The sequence below is a fragment of the Rhamphochromis longiceps genome, linkage group LG19 (assembly GCF_057381845.1).
Source record: "Rhamphochromis longiceps isolate RC_006_pf linkage group LG19, R_longiceps_female_GT1.1, whole genome shotgun sequence".
Lineage (NCBI taxonomy): Eukaryota > Metazoa > Chordata > Actinopteri > Cichliformes > Cichlidae > Rhamphochromis > Rhamphochromis longiceps.
In genome coordinates this window covers 12,988,317-13,008,297 of record NC_140575.1, presented here as the reverse complement: position 1 = coordinate 13,008,297, position 19,981 = coordinate 12,988,317, and the positions used below count along the sequence as shown (strand labels likewise).

General features: G+C 44.3%; 1 protein-coding gene across 1 annotated transcript in view; it reads left to right on the top strand.

The window, feature by feature from the left end:
- The window catches only part of LOC146646354 (connector enhancer of kinase suppressor of ras 3-like), a 42,928-nt gene that overhangs the window by 9,301 nt on the left and 13,646 nt on the right, over nt 1-19,981 (top strand). Inside the window, exons 2-13 of the mRNA XM_085392515.1 lie at nt 5,300-5,463; nt 8,863-9,065; nt 9,961-10,048; nt 13,409-13,450; nt 14,270-14,389; nt 14,545-14,604; nt 15,165-15,233; nt 15,328-15,474; nt 16,763-16,887; nt 17,241-17,422; nt 17,525-17,611; nt 17,830-18,080. Of these exons, the coding sequence (XP_085248641.1) occupies nt 5,300-5,463; nt 8,863-9,065; nt 9,961-10,048; nt 13,409-13,450; nt 14,270-14,389; nt 14,545-14,604; nt 15,165-15,233; nt 15,328-15,474; nt 16,763-16,887; nt 17,241-17,422; nt 17,525-17,611; nt 17,830-18,080 (1,538 nt within the window). The remainder of the gene's footprint in view (nt 1-5,299; nt 5,464-8,862; nt 9,066-9,960; nt 10,049-13,408; nt 13,451-14,269; nt 14,390-14,544; nt 14,605-15,164; nt 15,234-15,327; nt 15,475-16,762; nt 16,888-17,240; nt 17,423-17,524; nt 17,612-17,829; nt 18,081-19,981) is intronic.

Here is a 19,981-nt window from a genome sequence, read left to right as displayed (position 1 = left end):
TAATAATGACTGATGGGAAAAATCCACCAATCAGTGACTGCTTACTGTCCTTTCTTAATCACTTAAATATTGCAGAGTAAATCACCAACAGATAATGAACCTGGCCATTCACAGATAGCCAGTCTATTCATCCAATTGCCTGAGCTTAATCGGAATAATCAGGATTAACTGGATAGTCCCCGTCACTTCTCAAAGCTTCAGATCTAAGATGTCTAATCTAATCTAAACCCAAAAATGATGTTCAGCGCAGGTGTAGCTCACTCAAACTGCCCAAGAATCCCTAATATTACCTGCATATAGGCCTACTGTATGCAGCTGTTAGAGGTTCCACGTGTGGCGTTGAGTAACCGTATACAAGGAAGGAATTTTTAGGTTTAAACTCGGTGACCCAGTCAGTTTCAGAGTCTTATCCCACGCCTCTAAATTGGGCAACAAGTGTTTTTGTTGCTGCAGGTTTACAAAGACTCTCGTACTCATGCGCCCGCAGCAGTGTGCTTATCTCTTTGCCCTGTTTCTTGTTCTCTTCTGTCTTCTGATGTCATTGTGACCAGAAGTCATCACATAACAGCCCGACCAAAAATACCTCTCCAAACCTCCTCTTCTCCTCCGCCCAGACCTCCATCACCTCCAGACCTTAGTCGATATTAACTGAGCTGTCCAACATCCTCCTTCCCTTCCAGCTCATTCAACCTTAGAAATCTAAAAAGGTCGCAGTCACGTGACTCGGTCTGCTGTGCTAGAGGTGAGGATTAACTGAACCTAAGGGGGCTGGCACTCGTGCTCGCTGAATGCGCTTCAGCCACGACAGCCCCCTGAACTCTGACCCTTCAGCTCTCATCAGTCATCGTCCATCACCCGGTAAGAGACAGGGCTGCTTTTGTCTTCTGTGGAGGGGCCAGCCTCAGCTGCTTTTCTCCCTTACGAAGCACACTTGGGACATGTAGCTGCCAGTTTGTAGTTGTCTGTCTTTAAGATTAGGGTACATAAAGTGAAACACTCTGTTAGCTGGAGGAAGTAATGATAAGATTAAAGCATGGATTATACCGGCTTGTATAATCGATGCTATCAGAAGATAGGAAATCCCAGGAATGAATTAGCCTGTGAGGTTTTAGCACTGAAGGAAAACGTGCATCTAATATATATTCAGATTAATATTATTATTTATATTAATATTAACATTTTGTACTGTCTGCAGAAGAAGAGACAACAGGCGCAATAGAGACGGAGATCATTGTGTAACTTCTATCCCCAGCTCCCAGTGTGTGTACAGGCTTTGTTGTTGTCCTGTAAAGTCATGCATTACAGGATAGCTTAGCTGTGTAGTCGAGAGGAGCTTTTTCTTTCTTTTTAATTACTGCACAGCCTGGTCCTGCCAGAGACCATTGTGCCAAAGCGCTGCAAGTTCCCACAATGGAGCTGCTCAGCAGAGAACAATGAATCAAATTCCTGACCGTTCCCCACAGGTTCAGAGGCCCGGCTGACAAATAAAGACAGCGGAGTTACAGTGGCTTAGCTATTCTACACCCAGTAGCTTTCCCAGTGGCCACCCCTGTGGGGATACTGGTTTATGTGTGTGTGTGTGTGTGTGTGTCTGTTACATGGTGGCAAGTGCTCCCACTGGGAGCACAGGGAGGGGTTGAAAGATGGGGGAGGGAGATTGTTTGTTTCTTTCTGTTGGGGGAGAAAGACTGCGTGCTCTTTTACTAATGTAATCAAACCCCTGAGAACGAAAAGTTGGCAACCAAAAGCTGCACTGAAGAGCATTATGGATCTGAACTGATCTGGGTTTTTTTTCCCTTGGGACAAAGATGTGAACTTGTTTCAGAAATCCTGTTCAATCCTGTTTGCTGTTGTTTAATGTTGTTCATCACAAATACAGAGTCCTGGGCTCTTTTGTGCTTTAGACAAAAAAACAGCCAATTGTTGAGATTAGGATAAGAATAAACTAACCTTTTGCAAAAGGATGTGCTCTGTTTATATTGCCAGAACTGTGTGCTTACACAGGCTTTAAGTAGGCTGCAGAGCTTAAAGGCCACTAGGCGGGTCTAGTTCCATTTATGTTGTCCAGATTGTCCAGCTCTTGTCCTGCTGTCCTGAAGGTTTATCCATTGTACTGCTAAACCTTTGCTGCTAACCTGTTTGGCACATAATCACTGTTTACCGAAACAGTGTGTGGTGGTGAGACCCCACATTGAACAGCAGGTCCACATTAGGCACAGCCAGATCCCCTAACCTCTAACCCTGGCATTTGTCAGTCATCTTCTGCACTGTCAGTGATTACAGTCTGTCTTCTCCATTCTTCCTTTTTAAACTCTTTGTGACACTGGTACTCTCACACCTTCTCTCTGATTGTTCCCGGATGAACAGAATCAACTTTTTGGGATTTCCTTACCTGGATGATCGAGCCTCTGTGGGCTGGGAATGAAGCACTTATTTGCAGACTCAGGATGAAGGAGTTCTTAGTGCTGCGAGATTTTGGTTCAGATTTTGAAATGTGAGAACTTTGACAAGCAAACTCAGTTTACTTTTAGAAAAGTGAGATTTATTATTTCACAGCTTAAGCTAAAGTATTCAGAATGCTAAGTTAGCCTGCAAAATGCATTTACACTGATATGAAGTGGAAAACAGCAGATTGTCACATCTCACACTGGACAACTTTGAGCTAAAGAATGATGAAGCACGAACCAGCTGTCAAAATGCACACAGTAATTTAGACTTTTTGATGATGTAAATAGAAGGAGGTAAGTGATTGTCTGGTGTTTTGGTGCTTTGCTTCCCGGTTTACATGCACTCGCTCTGGTTTGAGGACATTTGCCAAGCGGTTCTCAGAGTCCATAAACCTCCACAGCATTTCATCCTGTGCAGGCTTTTCAAAAGCATTCACACACTCCTCCCCTCTGCTTCCCCCTTTACTCAATTCACAATAACGTGACACTCTATCTCTTTTACTGGTTTCTCTGCCCTTTAATGAAAATTGATAGTCTCGCACACACATACACACGCCCTAACAGCCATTGATTGAGGCACAATAAATGTTTTATAAGCCTCACTGTTTTTATTTTTTTAAGTGTCAGAGGGGGGAAATGTCCCCTTTCTGTATTTAGCACAAATAAAAACATTTTAAACCTAAGCCAGAACATCACGGAGTGATTTTCCTGATGCCTACAGCTCTAACTTCTAGGAAAATTCTTGCCAAAGAATGAAAGTGAAAACAAGCTAAAGGAGAGGATAGCCCCTCATCAGTTAGTCAATCAATTAATTCCAGAGTGTTTTCTGATATCTACTCTGTGTTTTTCAAACAGTTAAGATCCTGCAATTGGAGCCCCTTCAACTCTTTTTGTAGCCTAAACCACAACTTTCCCTTGTTGGTGGAAGGACGGTGGCACCATTCCACAGGAAATGCCTTTTTAACACAGCAGGAAAGGGAGACTTTGCCCCGTCCAGACCCACGACTTTGTTTTCATCTAATCGCATTAAGTGACTGGCCCTGTGTTTGTGCTTGGCTTGTGTTCATGTCAGTGTGGGCTCAGGCCAGTGCTCAGCCCCTTTCCTACAATGCGAAGTGGATTCCCTCGCAGAACACCAGCCAGTCGAGGGTTAAGCCTAAAAATTCTCTGAAAGTCTTGCCTAAGATTAGCATGCCGAGGAATGAGAAAAATGTAATGAGCCTAACTGGACCTGACTTGTATGGAGGCTAATGGTTAACGAGTCGTGATGGATTTTCTCTGTGATTCAGTGGAGACGACTTGAGCTCTCACACATGGATTATATTTTCTGAAGGATTAAAATTGCTGTCAGAGGGAACGTTGATACCATAATGAGGTTTTAATGTGTCTGAAAGGTGCTCTTTTATAGGCATGTGAACAGAAAGATTCGCTCTAAAGTCGAATGCTACCATGAAACATGCAACAGGTGTTAAAGAGTTTGACATAACTTTAAAAAAAACATCATGAGAAGTGATTATAAAAATGTCCTGAGGTCTCCTGACAGTATTTACCTCATGGGAACTCTGTGGCTGCAGAGCTCGCTGAGTCACCTGACGACAGTCGTCTGATTGGTGGCTGGAACTTTTTAAACTGAGCCCTGCCCACAACACCAAAATGGTTTAATTTCAGTCTGAGTCCATAACTCTGAAAATATGTTTTATGGCTTTTTTAAACTGTTGTGCTTGTATTCATGCTTTAATGCGTTTTAATGCAGAATGCATGCTACAAGTATTTGCATGCAATTCAGTATTGTTTGGTCAGGAGTGACTGTCACATGCACACCTTTGTCTTTGCTTTATGCAAACTCTCGGCAACAGGTGCACGAACTGAGCCCCACAGGGACATAAACATATGAGGTGCCATTTAAAGACAAAAGCAACCACAGAATAAACCCACAGGACTTCACTCATACCTCTACGTTTGATAAGGACCCATCTGCAGATGTCGCACGTGGCCAGGCTAAAATTGTCAAGTCGCTTTTGAACTTGGATGCCCCACTTAAAATATATCACCTAATCATGCACCACGCTAAGTAATGTCAGTTGTGCTTCGTGCATGTGCTGAGGTCTGAAAGAGTGGGAGAGTCTTGCAGCTGACGGGTCTTTCAGAGGGAATCGGGGCGCAGGGCCATGTAGCTGCAGCTGCCGCCTCTGTGTACGCTCTTTGATGGCGAGAGGCGATGGCGTTTACTTCCACACCCACAGCTACACACACTCACAAAATACACAAAGGCTCATTTTCTCCTCTGTTGTTTGAACTTTACTTTCTGGTCCCCTGAGGGGTGCATTGCATGCATAGGGAGGGCATGTTTTGTGCATTTGTTTATTATAATGCACAGCTTTGAAATCATATGCAGTGTGAGAGGAGGCTGTGTGAGCTGCATCCTTGTAAGTTCAGTGACTGTAGCAGTTGGTGTCACAGTCCAAGTCATTTGTTAGTGGAGTTTGGAATAGAAGCAAGGGGACACCCATGATGCGGACGCACTTATTGCAAACACCCACACCCACATAGACCTAACATGCATACACACAAATACAGCCACCCATTGTTTAACCAGTCTAACAGACTGAGCGCTCTCAACCGTTACTCTGTTTATGGTTTGTTTATCTAGCAAAGATAGCCATCCCACCTGCTCCTTATCTGGACAATGCACACGCACACTTGGAACGTGCTAAAAAACCTGACATCACCTGATTTTTGTGGTTTTGTTTTGCATGGCGACAAAAAGGTTTGTGAATGACATCAACATACTTTGGTAAGATTATCCTCATTTGCTGTTTTTTTTTCCCTTTTCCTTCTTGTGTGTGTTGTAGGTTTGGATGACAGCTTGCAGCAGTACGTTAGCAACTTTGAGCGGGAGAAGATCAGTGGCGAGCAGCTGCTGAAGATCACACATCAGGACCTGGAAGAGCTCGGCGTTGCCAGGATTGGCCACCAGGAGCTGGTGCTGGAGGCTGTCGACCTGCTATGCGCTCTGGTCAGTAGATCTGTTTCTGGTTGAATCTATGTGAGGATTTTATAGGCTGTACCTCAGGAAGGCTCTGTTGGTCCCTGACCCTCCCCCCTCGCTCTCATTCACTAAAAACTCAACTGGTAGTTTCTGGTCTGGCAGCTAAAGGAACTAGCGATGCAGAAGAGCTCATCGTTTCCCACACATCTCAGCAGGGTGTGGACGCATCGCGACACATGAAGCAGCCTGAGGACACTGGAGAAGAGCAGGTCACAGGTGTCACAGCTGTGTGGCAGTTTGTAGATGTGGGAGATAACAGAAGCTGATCCTAATGGGCAACATGTAGCTAGCAGTGGCAGTTAGATGTGTTTGACAGATAAAATAAGAAGCTCCTCCTCCTTTCTCGCTATATGTGCACCAAATACATATGTACTTAAGCTGTTTGTTCATCAGTCTCAAAGGAAATGAAAAGTTGGTTTCGTGCTTACTCCTGCAATCATCTTCACTCCTAATTCCATGCTGAATCTCTCCCGGTTCAGTATCAAAATCCCATGTTTGGCTCCTCTTGCTCACTTTGAGTCACGCTGATCTGCTGTCCATCACCACAGATCCCAGAACAGCTTCCAGCTAAAATGTGTCTGCCTGAGACCTGCAGGCGAGTAAAGAGTGATGAAACCTTCCGCGCTCCAGCTGAAAGAGAAACAGGTTCTCCAGCAGATGGGATCGATTTGGAGTTTTATCACTTCCTGTGCCATAAAAGTCCAAGCTTGTGGTCCCCGCGTTTTGATCAGTGTCAGCATTTCTGTGCGCTCTTAAAACACTTTACATTAATCATTTGTGGCATGGTTATTTTTGCTCAAAGCTATTTAAATGTTAAATCTTCTACTGCATGAGGCGGAATGGAAAATTGTGGGTAGAATAGATTTGGAGCTACTTTTACTTTTTTTTTTTTCTTAGCGCACAAAAGCCACATTTGAGTTCTCGTGCATTCTTAATAAAGCAAGTGTACGTGCGCTTAGCTTGGATCTTATTATCGTTCCTTAGCTTCTTTGCATTGGAATAGAGTCACATGAACTGAGCTATTAATATACACAATCTACAGGAAGGACGCTGAAGTATCTAATCTCATGTCCTACCTGTCTATTTATCAGTTTAATTGTGAGTGATATGCAAAATATGTTAATCTCTTCCCTTTGACACAGTTTTTGACAGTTTTTCCATCAATGCACGATAAGCTCCTGCCTCCTATCAGTGCTCTACCTGTAGTCACCGCACTGAACAGATGGAAGCATTCAGCACGTATTCATTGGGGGTTTTTTTTTATTGGATTTATTTATCATAAAATTTGCACCATGTGTTGCACTATCCCAGTAACCAGGCCCAGATTTGGATTCATCCCTGGAATCTTTTGCATTGACAAAGTGGAATCTCAAGTGCTTTTGCTCTAAGATTTACGGTAAAACATGCTGCCAGTTTGTGCTTTGGTAGTTGGTGCACTGTCCTTAACCTTTCACCCCTGATTGAAGCCTTGAAGTATAATGTTTTTTGTCCGTTTGGGGTTTCCCTATTAAGAAGCGGGCCTCAACCTTCCACTGGGCTCATGGGAGGAAGTGAGGCCCCCGATTCAATTAGCTTTTACTCAAGGTCACTGCTACTCACAGGAACGCAGCCCAGCAGCACCCGAAACCCCCACACACTCTCACACTTTCACCCACTTTCTCCCCTTTTTTTTTTTTTTTTTTTTTAATTTACTGGGAGGTCAGACACTTCCTGTTGACGTAGAGGCCCTTTGCTGCAAGGCTTTGCTCTCGCTTTTTAAATGTTTATGCATGTGTGCACATCTTTGTCTCGTTAATAGTTACAAACTTAAATCATGATGAAAGATGAGCTAACATACAGCGCTGCAAACCTTTAGGAAGCATTCGTACTCGTCCTCCATCCGTGCAAAGGAGATCAAGACCAAACTGCTGTCTAGAGACAAAGAAAGAACACATCAATTCATTTTACTGGTCTTCTCACGAGCCTTGATGCTTTCTGCAGAGTCGGTGCTGAAAGTCAACACTTCTATCATCACATAAGCATTAGCTACAGCCATTGAACACGGCTTCATCATGGGCCTGCTGCAAATGTTTGTACTATTGCTTAAAGATATGTCCTTTATAGTCAAGTCTGAGGGGAGGAAGCACCGTGTTGTGATAACCGTTCTTGATTTCTCCTGAGGAGCCTAAAGTCAGCGAATAACGTCTTCAAAGAGCCCCAGAAAGGCCTTACTTCAAAAATAAAATCTGCCATCTTGGTTTTTGTTTAGCTTGGTGTGGTGAAAAAGGACACTGCAAGAATGTAAATTTGACTTGAAATGTTGTGAGGATGAAAAATGGGTTGAGTGAAAACGCAGATTTTGCTCAGACGTGGTTTTTAGCTCAGCGGACATCTGTGGGCCAGTCAGAGCCGCTGCGACGGTGTGATTAGCCTGCTAATGAAAAAGCCACGCTGCCTTGGTGCTAAAGTTACACCGAATGAGAATAAAACCACCAAGTGACTTTTCTCTCTTTTTTCACATATTCCTTGATCATGTTTGCATTTCCTTAATGGTGTTTCAACAAACCATTTCATGCCAAGTGTGGCGTGAATAATGCTGCCTTCAGCTACTGTTTGACTAGTCTGATTATTCCAGTGTGTCCCCGGAGACTAAAACTGGTCAAATATATGTTTTTGAGCCCATGTTGGCGAGGGGCGGTGGAATAAAAGGAGACGCTAACCACTTGCAGATCTCGTTTGTTGGTTGCCAAACACGTGCCGTGTTACTCCTTGCAAAGCATATTTAGCTCCTGGCATGTCACTCAGAGTGCAGCGTTTGCTGGCAGCGATGCAACATCCTGTAAGCTGATATTTACCAGGACAAGAGCCAGGCTGCCCTTCCACTGCGTACATATGGAAAAAACACATTATTCCAATTTCTCAGCTGCAAGAATGCAAAAGTTTAAACACTGCCGACTCTGATAAAAGGTGAATTCTGTTGCTGCCCAGGTTTCCTGCAGCAGCTCACTTCACAGCTGGTTTATAGTGTACTCCCTGATCTTTGAGACCGGCATACATTCCTCTTCTAAATAAGAGGAATGTATGCAGGAAACAGCTTAGACTTAGGAATGAAAACTTCACACCGCTTGATAAGAATCAGGTGATGGCACAAGTACTCACACCCCAGAACAAATCTAGAGCTGGGTGGGAGTGATGTCTTGTTCACGATGTTCACAGACAAGTGAACTCAAAGCATATCTGTCAAATCAATGATTACAGCCTTTCAGTGGACGGGACACAACTTGTTTTGACAGGGTGGGACCATAAGCCTCGCAGGTAGACTATGTAGAAGGATTGATGATGAGTGTGCTCTTAAACCGTTCTGTTATGTTTAATTTGCTGTTTCAGAACTACGGAGTGGAGTCAGATAACTTGAAGAATCTGGTAGTGAGGATGAGAGCTGCCACCAACAGTCTGCACATGGCCACGGCCGACCGCAGGAAAAGCCCCGCCTACGATGGAAGCGCCTCGCGAAAGCCACCTAACGATTTTCTTACCTCCGTGGTGGAGCTGATCGGTGCTGCAAAGAGCCTCCTGGCGTGGCTCGACAGGTAACACTTTGTCACGGCCTTAATGAGAGGCGGAAGTGTCACGTTCGATCACACTAGTTTGAAATAAAGATGCAATTTGATATTCAAAAAACGAGTCTGTTTATGATCAGACATAAGAGTTCGTTTTCAGCATTATAAAGACCTTTTAAAAGCATGTCAGCTTATCGTTATATCCAGCTGGCAGAGTGTCCTGTGCGCTCCTGTTGACCTGCTCCAAAACACATTACGCCATAAAAGCCGAGCATATTAAGCAGGTTGCCAGGATTAAGTGTTAGCTGGCTCAAATTAAGCTTCTCCTTTTTATGACAGGCTTGGCTAAAGTGGTGCATTGATGTCATTGTTTAAATGGTTGTTGTGATGCTGAAGTGCAAGCAGAGCCAAAGAAAATTTATGGTTCAGGTTTGTAGGTCATTAGGCTTCTCTGACTCTAATAATAATGTATTTGTACAGCACATTAGCTCAGCAAACAAGTCTTTGCACATTTGGTATTAGATCTGTTTCTGGTCAGACGGCAGTTTAATGATTTTGCATCAAGTTTCTTGTTTATTAACAATAAAATATATAGAGACGTATTTCTGGCACACAAATAAAGTAATCCTTATTTTTTTGTGCTACTGGCCAGTAAGTGCTATTTGTTTCAAGATTTGTAATATAGTCAGACATATTCCAAGGACTACAAACTGGTTTTTGAAGCACATGTTTCAGATAGAGTGAGGTGAGAAAAAGACAGAAAAGTACAAGCTGGCACCAGAATGGTTGCATACTTGAGAAACGAGTAACAAGCCTGTCGGTGGCCAAACACAGCAATCTGAGCGAGTACAATAAACTTGAGCTCATCTCTGCAGTCCATCGCTTGTTTCCAATGTTCTCTCTTTCCTCCTTTGTCTGCTCGCAGGACGCCTCTTACAGGGATCAGTGACTTCACAGCCACCAAGAACAAGATCATTCAGCTGTGCCTGGAGCTCACCACCACAGTTCAGCAGGTCTGCATGCTAGTTAGTTCAGCAGAAACACACACACACACACAATAGCTTTTTTTCCACTGAGCACATACCAGCTCAGGGGCACAGATGTGTAGGAGAAGAGTGTTATGGGAAATGTGGTCTGGCAGCCATGACATGAGCCTGAAGCCAGCAGTCTGAGCACATTATTGCAAATGCTGCTGTTTTTCTTGGGATCTTTTCCTCCACGTGCTGGCTAATGAGGAGACCCCCTCGGTGTGGGGACGTTTAATGGTAAACGTTGCTTTTGTGCTTCCAGTTTCATAAAACCCACTAGCGCTCTTTTAGAGGTGGCTGCCAACATTCCCCGGGCTGCTGTACTCCTTCGGGCCATGTGGTTCCTGTTTTTGCTTCTCCGAGATGCTCCCAGTGGGAGACCAAACCGTCTGGAAGCATTTCCTGTGTGTAGGTTTAGTGGAAGGATTGAGGAGGTGGTCCTTCAGACTGCTGGAAAGATGGCTAACAGATAGCGCAGAGCACCGGCAACCACCCTTTTATATTTCTGCAGAGGGTTGCTCTTGAATTGCATCAGTATAGTTATTCCTGCTTCTGCCAGTTTCATGAAACCAGTAGTGGTTGCTCATGCATATGGGGAAGACTTTATTTGACTGGGTTTTCTTTCCTATCAATTCATCCGCTTGTCTTTTATCCCTCAAGGGTTATCCCGATAAGAAACTCATTTTACGCTGCCAGCGAAAGTGGCTCCTGAGAGTGCAGGTGTCATTTTTTTCAGAGGGTTATTGCATCAAAATAAATTCCTTTCCCAGAGTGCCTATTTCCTCGCCAGAGTCTGGGATTTCAGCGCCTCTGGTGATTTACTGTGGGTGTATCGGTCATGGTCATCCAGCAGGAGTGGGGGTATCCATTTCTCACACTGCCATGTGAAGTGGAGAGGTTATGGTGGAGAATAAACTTCTGATAGGTGCTGAAAGGTTCTTGCAAGGCTTGAGAGATTAGCTTCCTCTCGCAGCTGGAGAGACATGCCGTTCGACTTGCTAGTTTTAAGCCAGCTCGCAGCAGCTGATGAGGATGGGCGATTTCCAACTAATCCCATGATCGAGTTTATAAAAAAGCACACAGGCTCAGAGAAATCCTCGTTTCATTTCCGATTTGTCTGAATCGTTTGGATTCCTTGTTTCTTTAGAGCAAGTGGGCTAGCATGGAAAGCACTGGTTAATAAAATGAGTTGCACAGGAGTCTGCCACGGTGATTAGTTTTATGATGGGGGAGGACGGCGTGAGGTTTGCCCAGAAATCGGGGCTTTTGAGATCGCACTTTATGTGTTCTGCCTGAATGAAGCCTGTGTTTGCACACACAATGGGACAAGGCCATAAAACACTGCATGCATCGTCCTTCTTGGCTGACCCGTCAGCGTGGAGGTCACTCTCTGTCAAAGTATGCATTTTTCATCAATCCCGCGTGTCTTTAGTTTACGCTTCCCGCTGGATGACGAAGGAAGTTCAACTCTCTGCAAACGATAAAGTCCATCGTTGTCATCACGTGAGAAGCCCAGGTGTGACCTGCTGCAGTCCGTGGCCTTGGTTTCCTGCAGGTGTGAAGTCAGTCCAGGCTCGGCACCGTGCCAGCGCTCCACTCTCAGCCACCTCACTGCCCGACCATGCAAATCTTCTCTGGTGGCTGATCAAAGGCCCAGAGAGCTGCACCCAGAGAGTCATCTGATCCACACTGGTTGTGAGATGAAGTCCATAATGTCAGGGATCAGTACACCCAGGGAATTGTCCTCAGCCGCAGTGCTTTCTTTCTCATCTCGCCCTCGTCTATTGTGACTACTTTGGTCCTGACAAAGATGTGGGATTACTTTGGAAGCACAAACAGTTCTCAGAAATGAGAAATAAAGCCAGGAGTCTAAGTCTATGATATCGTTTTCTCATGATCTGATACTATGGAGAAGTTCTGTAAATGTTAAAGCTTGATGGGAGTCGTGCCAGCTGATAATGACATGCTGTTTTGTTTCACGACCTCTAAACGTTGAAATATGTATTTTTAGTTCATCCTTCTTGGCTCAGTTAAGAGAGCAGCGATCCAAACATGTCTGTAAAAGAAATATGCAGCTGTTTGTTTATGGAAGAGCAGCTAAATTCTTGCTGAAACCGCCATATATTCCTGGCTGGAATTAGATTGTTTGGAAACATGATTTTTTTGGGGACCAATATATGTCACAGGAAATGTATTATAATTGCATTTATTCCTACCTCGTGTTTATACTGTTTTTTTCATTTTCCTCCCCAAAGTAAGGGAAACATGGCAGCCGCATGTATGAACCTTCACCGAATGAGTTTCATCCTTCAAACAGACGGTAAAACGCAGATCGAAGGGAATATTTAGGGAGCACTGCATGCATTCTGCTTTGATGCGAAGCCATCGCTCACGGCCACAGACGGTCGCGCAAATCTCGTTAGTGCAAACAAGCCAACGGTTTTGAAAACAAACGCCCCGCTTTATCCCAGTGGAATGTGCAAGCTATGGAAATATGGAAAAACATGGCTGACCCCCCTATTTGCTGTCTGTACAATGCATTTACAAAGAGCAACAGAGCTGGCTTTGTGCACATCACAACAGTTTTCCTTTATTTTCCATCCACAGGTTTGTAGCTTGTGAGCGTTCTGGGGGAACGAGCCTCACACTGATACCTTTGTGCTCTGTGGTTTTGACAGAAGCATGTCACCTGTGATTTGTTGGATGCTATCCCTCGGGGGGTTACTCTAGACTGACCCCCCCCCCCCCCCTTCTTTCCCCGCCAGCGACACAGTTGTCAGTGGGGCTGTTGCCACAGCTGTGTCCTGTCTAGCTGACACTTGGAGAGGGCCAGTGGACAGTTTCCCAGCTGACTGGGCTGACTGGGTGAAGGAGCTGCTGATAAAATCTGCAAAGATCACAGCTTTGTCTTCAGAGGACCTCCCCTCCTCCACTAGCCCACCCAGTCGCAACGAAGAAAGCGGCCGTGCGTCCAAATATTTGCTCTCTGCCAGCAGACTATTTGGAAGAGGGTTTTCTGAGCACGATGACATGTTTTCCCGACTGTTTCTCACCATGTCATCTGCGCATAGTTACTGTATGACTGTTCTTATGGTATTTTCATTCCAGTATAAGTAAACTGAACCACAAAGGGTGTTATGTAATTAAAGCATCCACATGATTTAAGCAAAGCGGTCATTTAAAGCTAAAAGCTGTTTATTTGTGGCTTTTTTCATTTTTCTCAGTTCTATATGTAGGATTCTGATTATATCCCATTTACCCAAACCCTGCTTCATGCTTTTGCTTTTTCGCTCTCGAGCCATCGACTAACTTCTTCCTCTTCCCTGTTTCTATTCTCTGCAACAGGACTGCAGTGTTTATGAGATGGAAGAAAGGATCCTGGAAGTTGTGAGTACTCTGCATCTCTTTGCAAACAAAGAACTGACCTGGAAGTTCCAGTATTGTGGGGAATGGGCCTTTAAGTCTTTTTAATTGGGCATTGTGTCAGACTTGCTTTCAGCAGCAAGGTCAGATTTTTGAGTGAATAGAGCAGGCGGGTGTACAAGAAGACCAGAGGAGGAGGTGGGTCTATTATGGCCCTGCCATCAATCAGTGTTTCCTGTTGTTGACACTCTCCAGACTCTGTGGGCTAACACTGGGCTTCCTCTACCATTTTCTATCTTTCTTTGAAATTCATATTACAGACGTCTTTGTTTAAAAGCTTTTTTCTTCACTTTTCTTTCATTGCTCCTCTTTGTCACCAGCTTTTTTTTCTATTCTTTATTTGGCACGAGTCCGATTTATTTTTATTTCTTGCCTTTATACTCCTCAAGATCAACTCTACATAAAGTATATACGATAAAACCCTCTAATGATGAGAAATTATAGTATTTGCCATTAACCAAGAAAGGAACATAGAAGAGGTGTGTTTAAAGGACTGATTTCAGTCCTATGCGTTGAGGTCGCTCCACTTAAAAGCACACTAATGACCCCTCGCAGAGCATTAAACCTCACAGTAGTGAGGTTAATGTCAGGCACACAGGTCTTTGCATATAGTATGAATAGGAGGAATGTAACCTAACTGCCAGTTCTAACCTGTAAAACACACAATAACTTGATCTTTGGATGATTAAGTGCAGCACTTGTGATCACAGCGAGAGGTTTATTAAAGTCTTGTGCTTATTATTTTGACCACTGAGGCATTTTGTTTGGCGTTCTCTTCTGCAGTCAAAGATTTTGAACACCATCTGTGATCAGACCGTGAGAACCACCTCTGACCCCCTGATGAGCCAGTCGGCTTGTTTGGAAGAAGTCCAGTTGACCAACATCAATCCAGGCGAGGGTCTGGTGAGGAATGATTCTTGAACATTTTTTTGTTTTCCTCTTTTTTTTGAACCTCGAACTTGTGGTCGGCTTCTTGGGTTGTCTGTCTGGGAATGTATTCGATGTGTGAACTGGTAATACGCTGTTATCGACCATTTTTCTTTTCTTTTTAAACCCAGGGAATGTACATCAAGTCTACTTATGATGGGTTGCATGTCATCACTGGAACCACAGAACATGTAAGTAGGACAGGAGCCAATTTTATCCAGTTTCAGTGCTGAAATTCATTCATTCGCTGCCAGTACTCTTAAACAAGCTTTTGTAAGTTTCATCCTCCTCCTCTTCATCCTCCTCTCTGAGGGCACCCTGAGTAACATCATGTGAGGGAGTTCAGAGCTGCTCATGTGCAAAGGGGATAGTTTCTTTCTGCACTCCACACAAACAAGTTTTACCTTTTCACCACACTTACACACTCAGTCAGTGACTAACACACGTGCATCACAGCCATCGTTGGATCCTCACGCCTCCAGTCCCCACTCCTGAATCACAACCTGAATCATCGTTTATAATGACCAGTTTATCTCGTTTGGCATCTTCATGACATGAAAAACAATTCTGCTGATAGTCACACACACTGAGAGGCTTTTTCTCACGATTCTGATCTTTGAGTGTTCATCTGGTGCAGAAATCAGCCACGAGTGGTACCAGAGCGCCGCCCAGTTTCCACAGCATTTTGAGAATAGTTCAATAAAAGCGGTCTATCTGGTTTTGACCTTGGCTGTTTATGTATTATGTTTAGTCGCCCGCAGACCTGACGAGGAAGATCCACGCTGGGGACGAGGTGATCCAGGTCAACCATCAGACTGTGGTAAGAATCCCAGATTGTGTGGGAAGTTAAATACATACTGGAAATCTTTAATCAAAAGCATGAGCATCATGTGCATTCGCTTCCTGTTAACCAGGTGGGCTGGCAGCTAAAAAACCTGGTTTTTAAACTGAGGGAGGACCCTAAAGGTGTGGTTCTACTCCTGAAGAAGAGGCCCACGGGCACAACAGGTTTCACCCCTGCCCCACTGAAGAACATGCGCTGGAAGCCCCCAGTACCTCAGGTACATGCACACATGCATGCACGCTTCCTTTCATCATTGTCTCGTCTAATCATTGTCAAACAATTACCAGCTTTTTAGGGAGTTGGTTCCAAAGCAGCAAGTCCAGACAGGGCCACCCTGAAAGAGTGCTGCTGGCTCAAGTGAATATAGCATTCAGCTTTTCTTGCACAACAAAAGAGGCAAACAAAGTCCCAAGATGTTATTCAGTCTATGAGATAAAGCTTCCGAGCTTTAGTGTTTCAGAATGGTTAGTTTATTAGACGGCCCAACGTCATGGTTTAAAGCAAACAACAGACACACAATCATTTGTTTGTGTTAAAGAAAGCTTAAAGGGAAATGGGATAAATATCGAGCCTGTGAGGGAATGTGTGAGCTGATTCATAATCAAATGAACACATTACGCTAAATTAGGTGAGTCCCCACTGACAGAGGGGGAGGCTGCAAGCCTGTCATAAACGTAGATACCAAGACTGAAGCTCTGGCACCGCGTCATCGTGTGCGCAGCCTCTTTTATAGCCGGAGAAGACAGGATGAGATTATATCAGTTAGGAGTGGGTTCCTCAAATCAACGAAAGAGGCTCTGTGCACAAAGGTGACCAATGTCTACACATCCACCAGCATCTTCTTTTAACACGGAGCCAGGCCCATCGGAGCCAGGCCCATCGGAGCCAGGCCCATCGGAGCCAGGCCCATCGGAGCCAGGCCCATCGGAGCCAGGCGTCTCAGTTTATTTGCGATAGCAAGGCTCCGAAGAGCCAAACAGAGACAAATCATACGGTGTGACTCGAGAATGAATGACACTGGTTTTGTAATAGTATATAATTTGTACTATTTGAGCTATTTGGAGAAGCGCAGAGAGCAGTGTTTCACGAGATCCCCAGTCGGATGTTTAGTTTGCCATATATCACATTTACAATGCTGTATCAGCAGATGTGTAATTTTTCCCTGATGAGAATAGCAGAGTAACACTCAAGGACGATGTTGGGGAAACATAACTGTGGTAAGTGTCTCAGGCTATTTTGGACTACACTCAGAAGCTTTCCATGCCTCAAACAAGAAGGCCCGACATACAGGAACTTAAATGTCTCACCACATCTGGGAAACTCCTCCCGTTAGCCAGCAAGTCAGATTAAGGCTTAATTTAAGGCTGAGGAAAAAAAACTATTAGCCGAAACAGTAATAAGCAGAAACACAAACTGATCTGTACATGCAGTCAGATAAGGTGGAATGAGAAGACTTTATTCTCCAGATTAGATCAGGCACTCACGCTTGTGTTGTATTCTTTCAGAATAATTCGTCCCTCGTTAGAACCCAGTCTCCTTCCAGTTCAGCTAATGGATCAACCAAAAAGGAGAAGCCGGCTATCCTGGACTTGTACATCCCGCCTCCTCCTCTAATGCCGTACACGCCGCGGTAAGCCATCCTGTTTCATGTGCACCGATTATTAATTTACTGGAAACTTCAGCTCTAAAAGTAGTAAAGTACTAAAACAAGAAGGCTGGAGGCCACCTGCTCCCCCCGCTGTGAGGGATTCAGACACCCCCAGTCAACCTTTGCTACAGCCTAACTCAGAGCTTTAAAGCTGATGAATAATGAGTGTGGTCCCGGCTCGTGATCACTTTACCTCGCACCCCCTCCTGCTGCACTTTCTCTTCTGCTGGTCTTCAGCCCACTCAGCTCCCACCCGTCCGTACACTACGACTGTTTTATCCTCCACCTCCTCATGCTGTGGAGATAAGTTAATGAACATTTGTTCCTCCGTCCAGAGAGGCGAGAACAGATGCCTTCTCCAGCATCAGTAAAAGACCAAAGGGCTCTGAGTCACCTAACTCCTTCCTGGACAAGGAGAGCAGAGGACACTGCACCGATTTTGACAAGCAAAGCGCCGGCTGTCCCATCGAAGCAAAGGTGGTCCAGCCCAGAATGAGGGAGCATAAACCCTCGCGTGGTCAGTACTTTCTCATCGCAGTGGTTTAGAAATATTCCTCTGACAGAAACTCAGAAAATGTGTTTTCAGAACAATTAACAAGCCTGAAACTTTTGTCTACAGGTAAGCCCCGGCCGCTGTCCATGCCTGCAGACACCTGTCTGTCAGTGGTTGATCCTTACGCAAAGCCCTGGGCGCAGGGAAGGAAAGGTGTGTGCAACTTATCATTTAAATTTATTGACTCACAATTGGATGCAGCCTCAAGTGGCCACTAGTGGAACTACACTTTATCGCACATCATTATTTTTTCAGCCCATTAAGTTGCTGCTTAGTTAATTTCAATAAGAAAACAAGTCAAATATTTAAAAAAGATTTGCAAAGCATTTTTAGAGACTTTAGAATAACCTGTCATTGTGTCTTTGCTTTAGGTGAGGATCTCCTGTACAGATACCTGAGTAACGAGAGGATCCCCACCATTGCTGAGGAGGTCCCCTCGGTGTCTCCACCCTACAGGCCTGCAGGGGAACGGCATCTCATCCGAGTGGACCACATCCGGGGCAGCCGCTACTACTCCAACTCAGACCTCCACAACAGTGCCACCATCCCCTACCAGGAAGACACGAAAAAGGCTCCGGTAGCTCCCGTCTCCAAGCGCACGACGGCAGAGCGCTCACTACTGGTCAGTTGGATCACGCGGCTTAAGCTATTGACTCACTGATGATGCGCTTCCTGTCCGGGGCTTCCTGTTCCTGTCTTGTCTTCCTCAGTGCCTTTGACATTTAACGTCCTGGGGCTTTCTCACACTCCTCTCTCCCATACCTCCCTGGTGTTACTACTACTACCAACTACAACTGCTACTCCTCAACCAAACCTGCTTTTGTAGTACTCACTACATTAAGTCATCGCTCCTTTAACACAACCCTCATCTCTGACACAAGCCTCAGCATCAAGAGGACACAGTTGTGTTCAGATTTAGGCTTTTTTGGGCCTCGTTTGCTGTACATGGACATCTCTGTACATATCATGTAATGTTTCGGCTAAGATGTTCTTCACGTCGCTTATTTAATACACTGAAGCTCTCGACCAGTTCGGTTCTCTGTTTATTTGCTTTTCATTTGCATAAATAAGTTATTAAAAAAGAATAAGTTAGACAAGCAGCACATGTCTGTTAGCGAGGCTGTTTTTCTTGTCATGTTGCTTTTTTTCTTTTTTTAAACAAATTCATTTTTGTGATTGCTTACATTAACTTCTGCCAATGGTTGCCTCTTGTAAAGCTATGCATACGATTTTTACTGTCACTTTAGTGGAAAAATGCTGCATTGGTTGTTAAAGGTGTTTATCTTGTCACTAGCAAACATTTGTGCATGATTTAAGGCTATGCACTCAACTCAGTAAACCTTTATAACCTGTGTTTCAGCTCAAGCACCCATCTAAAGGGCCTCTATATACAGCTGGTTGACAGTAAACTGGTCTTTTATGCCAGTGTTTTTGAACAGTGGCAGAATGACGGCATTATTTAAGAAGCCACAGGGAATGAGTGTCTGTTGTTGCTTTATCTGCCTTTTGTAAGATTTGAATAGCGATTTATTAAAAACTGCAGTTTATTTCAGTCAATTTTTGTATTGTCTTTATTTTACTGGTGCGTGTGGAGTGGCTGCTAAACGTCTCACTGTAATATGCATCTTCTCCTGCAACCCTGCTGAGCTCCGTTCAGCCTCAGTTTATACACTTTAAATGGCATGTTTGGTTGTAAAAAAAAAAATATATATATATTAATTTCCACGCCAGGACCAAACTGTAGAGCCAGCTGTCTTTCTAACCTGCTTTGACCTTTGAGGTGAACCTGGCCTCAGTGCAACAGGATAGCTAACGTGAAGTTACCTTTTGTTGGTGTCAGATGGCGATGGTTATGTAACCACTTCCCTCTTTGAACTTTTGATTCCAGCTGGGGAGCCATATGGTCAAAGCAGGTTTTTCCACTGGGGCATCTCTTTTCTGGCACATATGTTGCCTTTTAAACATTAAAACGGCAGGTTAGGATTACCTTACTTGATGGCTTTTGCCACTTTCATTGATTTTAAAGCGTTTTCCTGGGACTGATCATCAGCTTTCGTCGTGAAGGTGAAGCTCTGACAGCCACGAAGAACTCCCGCCTCTCTGACCTCTCTCTTTGCCCATGTTTTCACCATGCATGCATTTACTGATTGAGAGGAGCCTGTCTTCTTATCTCTCTTTCACTTCTTCCTCCTAAAATCTTGCTCTGCCCAAGCTTGCTGAGCTGTAGTCGCCTGCGGTCCTCACTAATTTGCACTTTCTGAGACGCTGTGGTCTGCCTAAGTACTACCTGCGCTCTGTTTATCCCACTGCATACGTTTGCTAACCACTAACATTTTATGCCTACACATCACAAATGGTTACAAGGGAACGATGTGCTGAAGTATTTCTAGTTTGTGCATGTCACAAAACAAAAATAAAAATTCTGCCTTTGTTATATAATTGCATTCTTTTTATTAACTCTAAAATCACAATTACTTGTTTTTGTTCTCCGTTTGTTTTTCCTATTCTTGCCAGAATCATTTA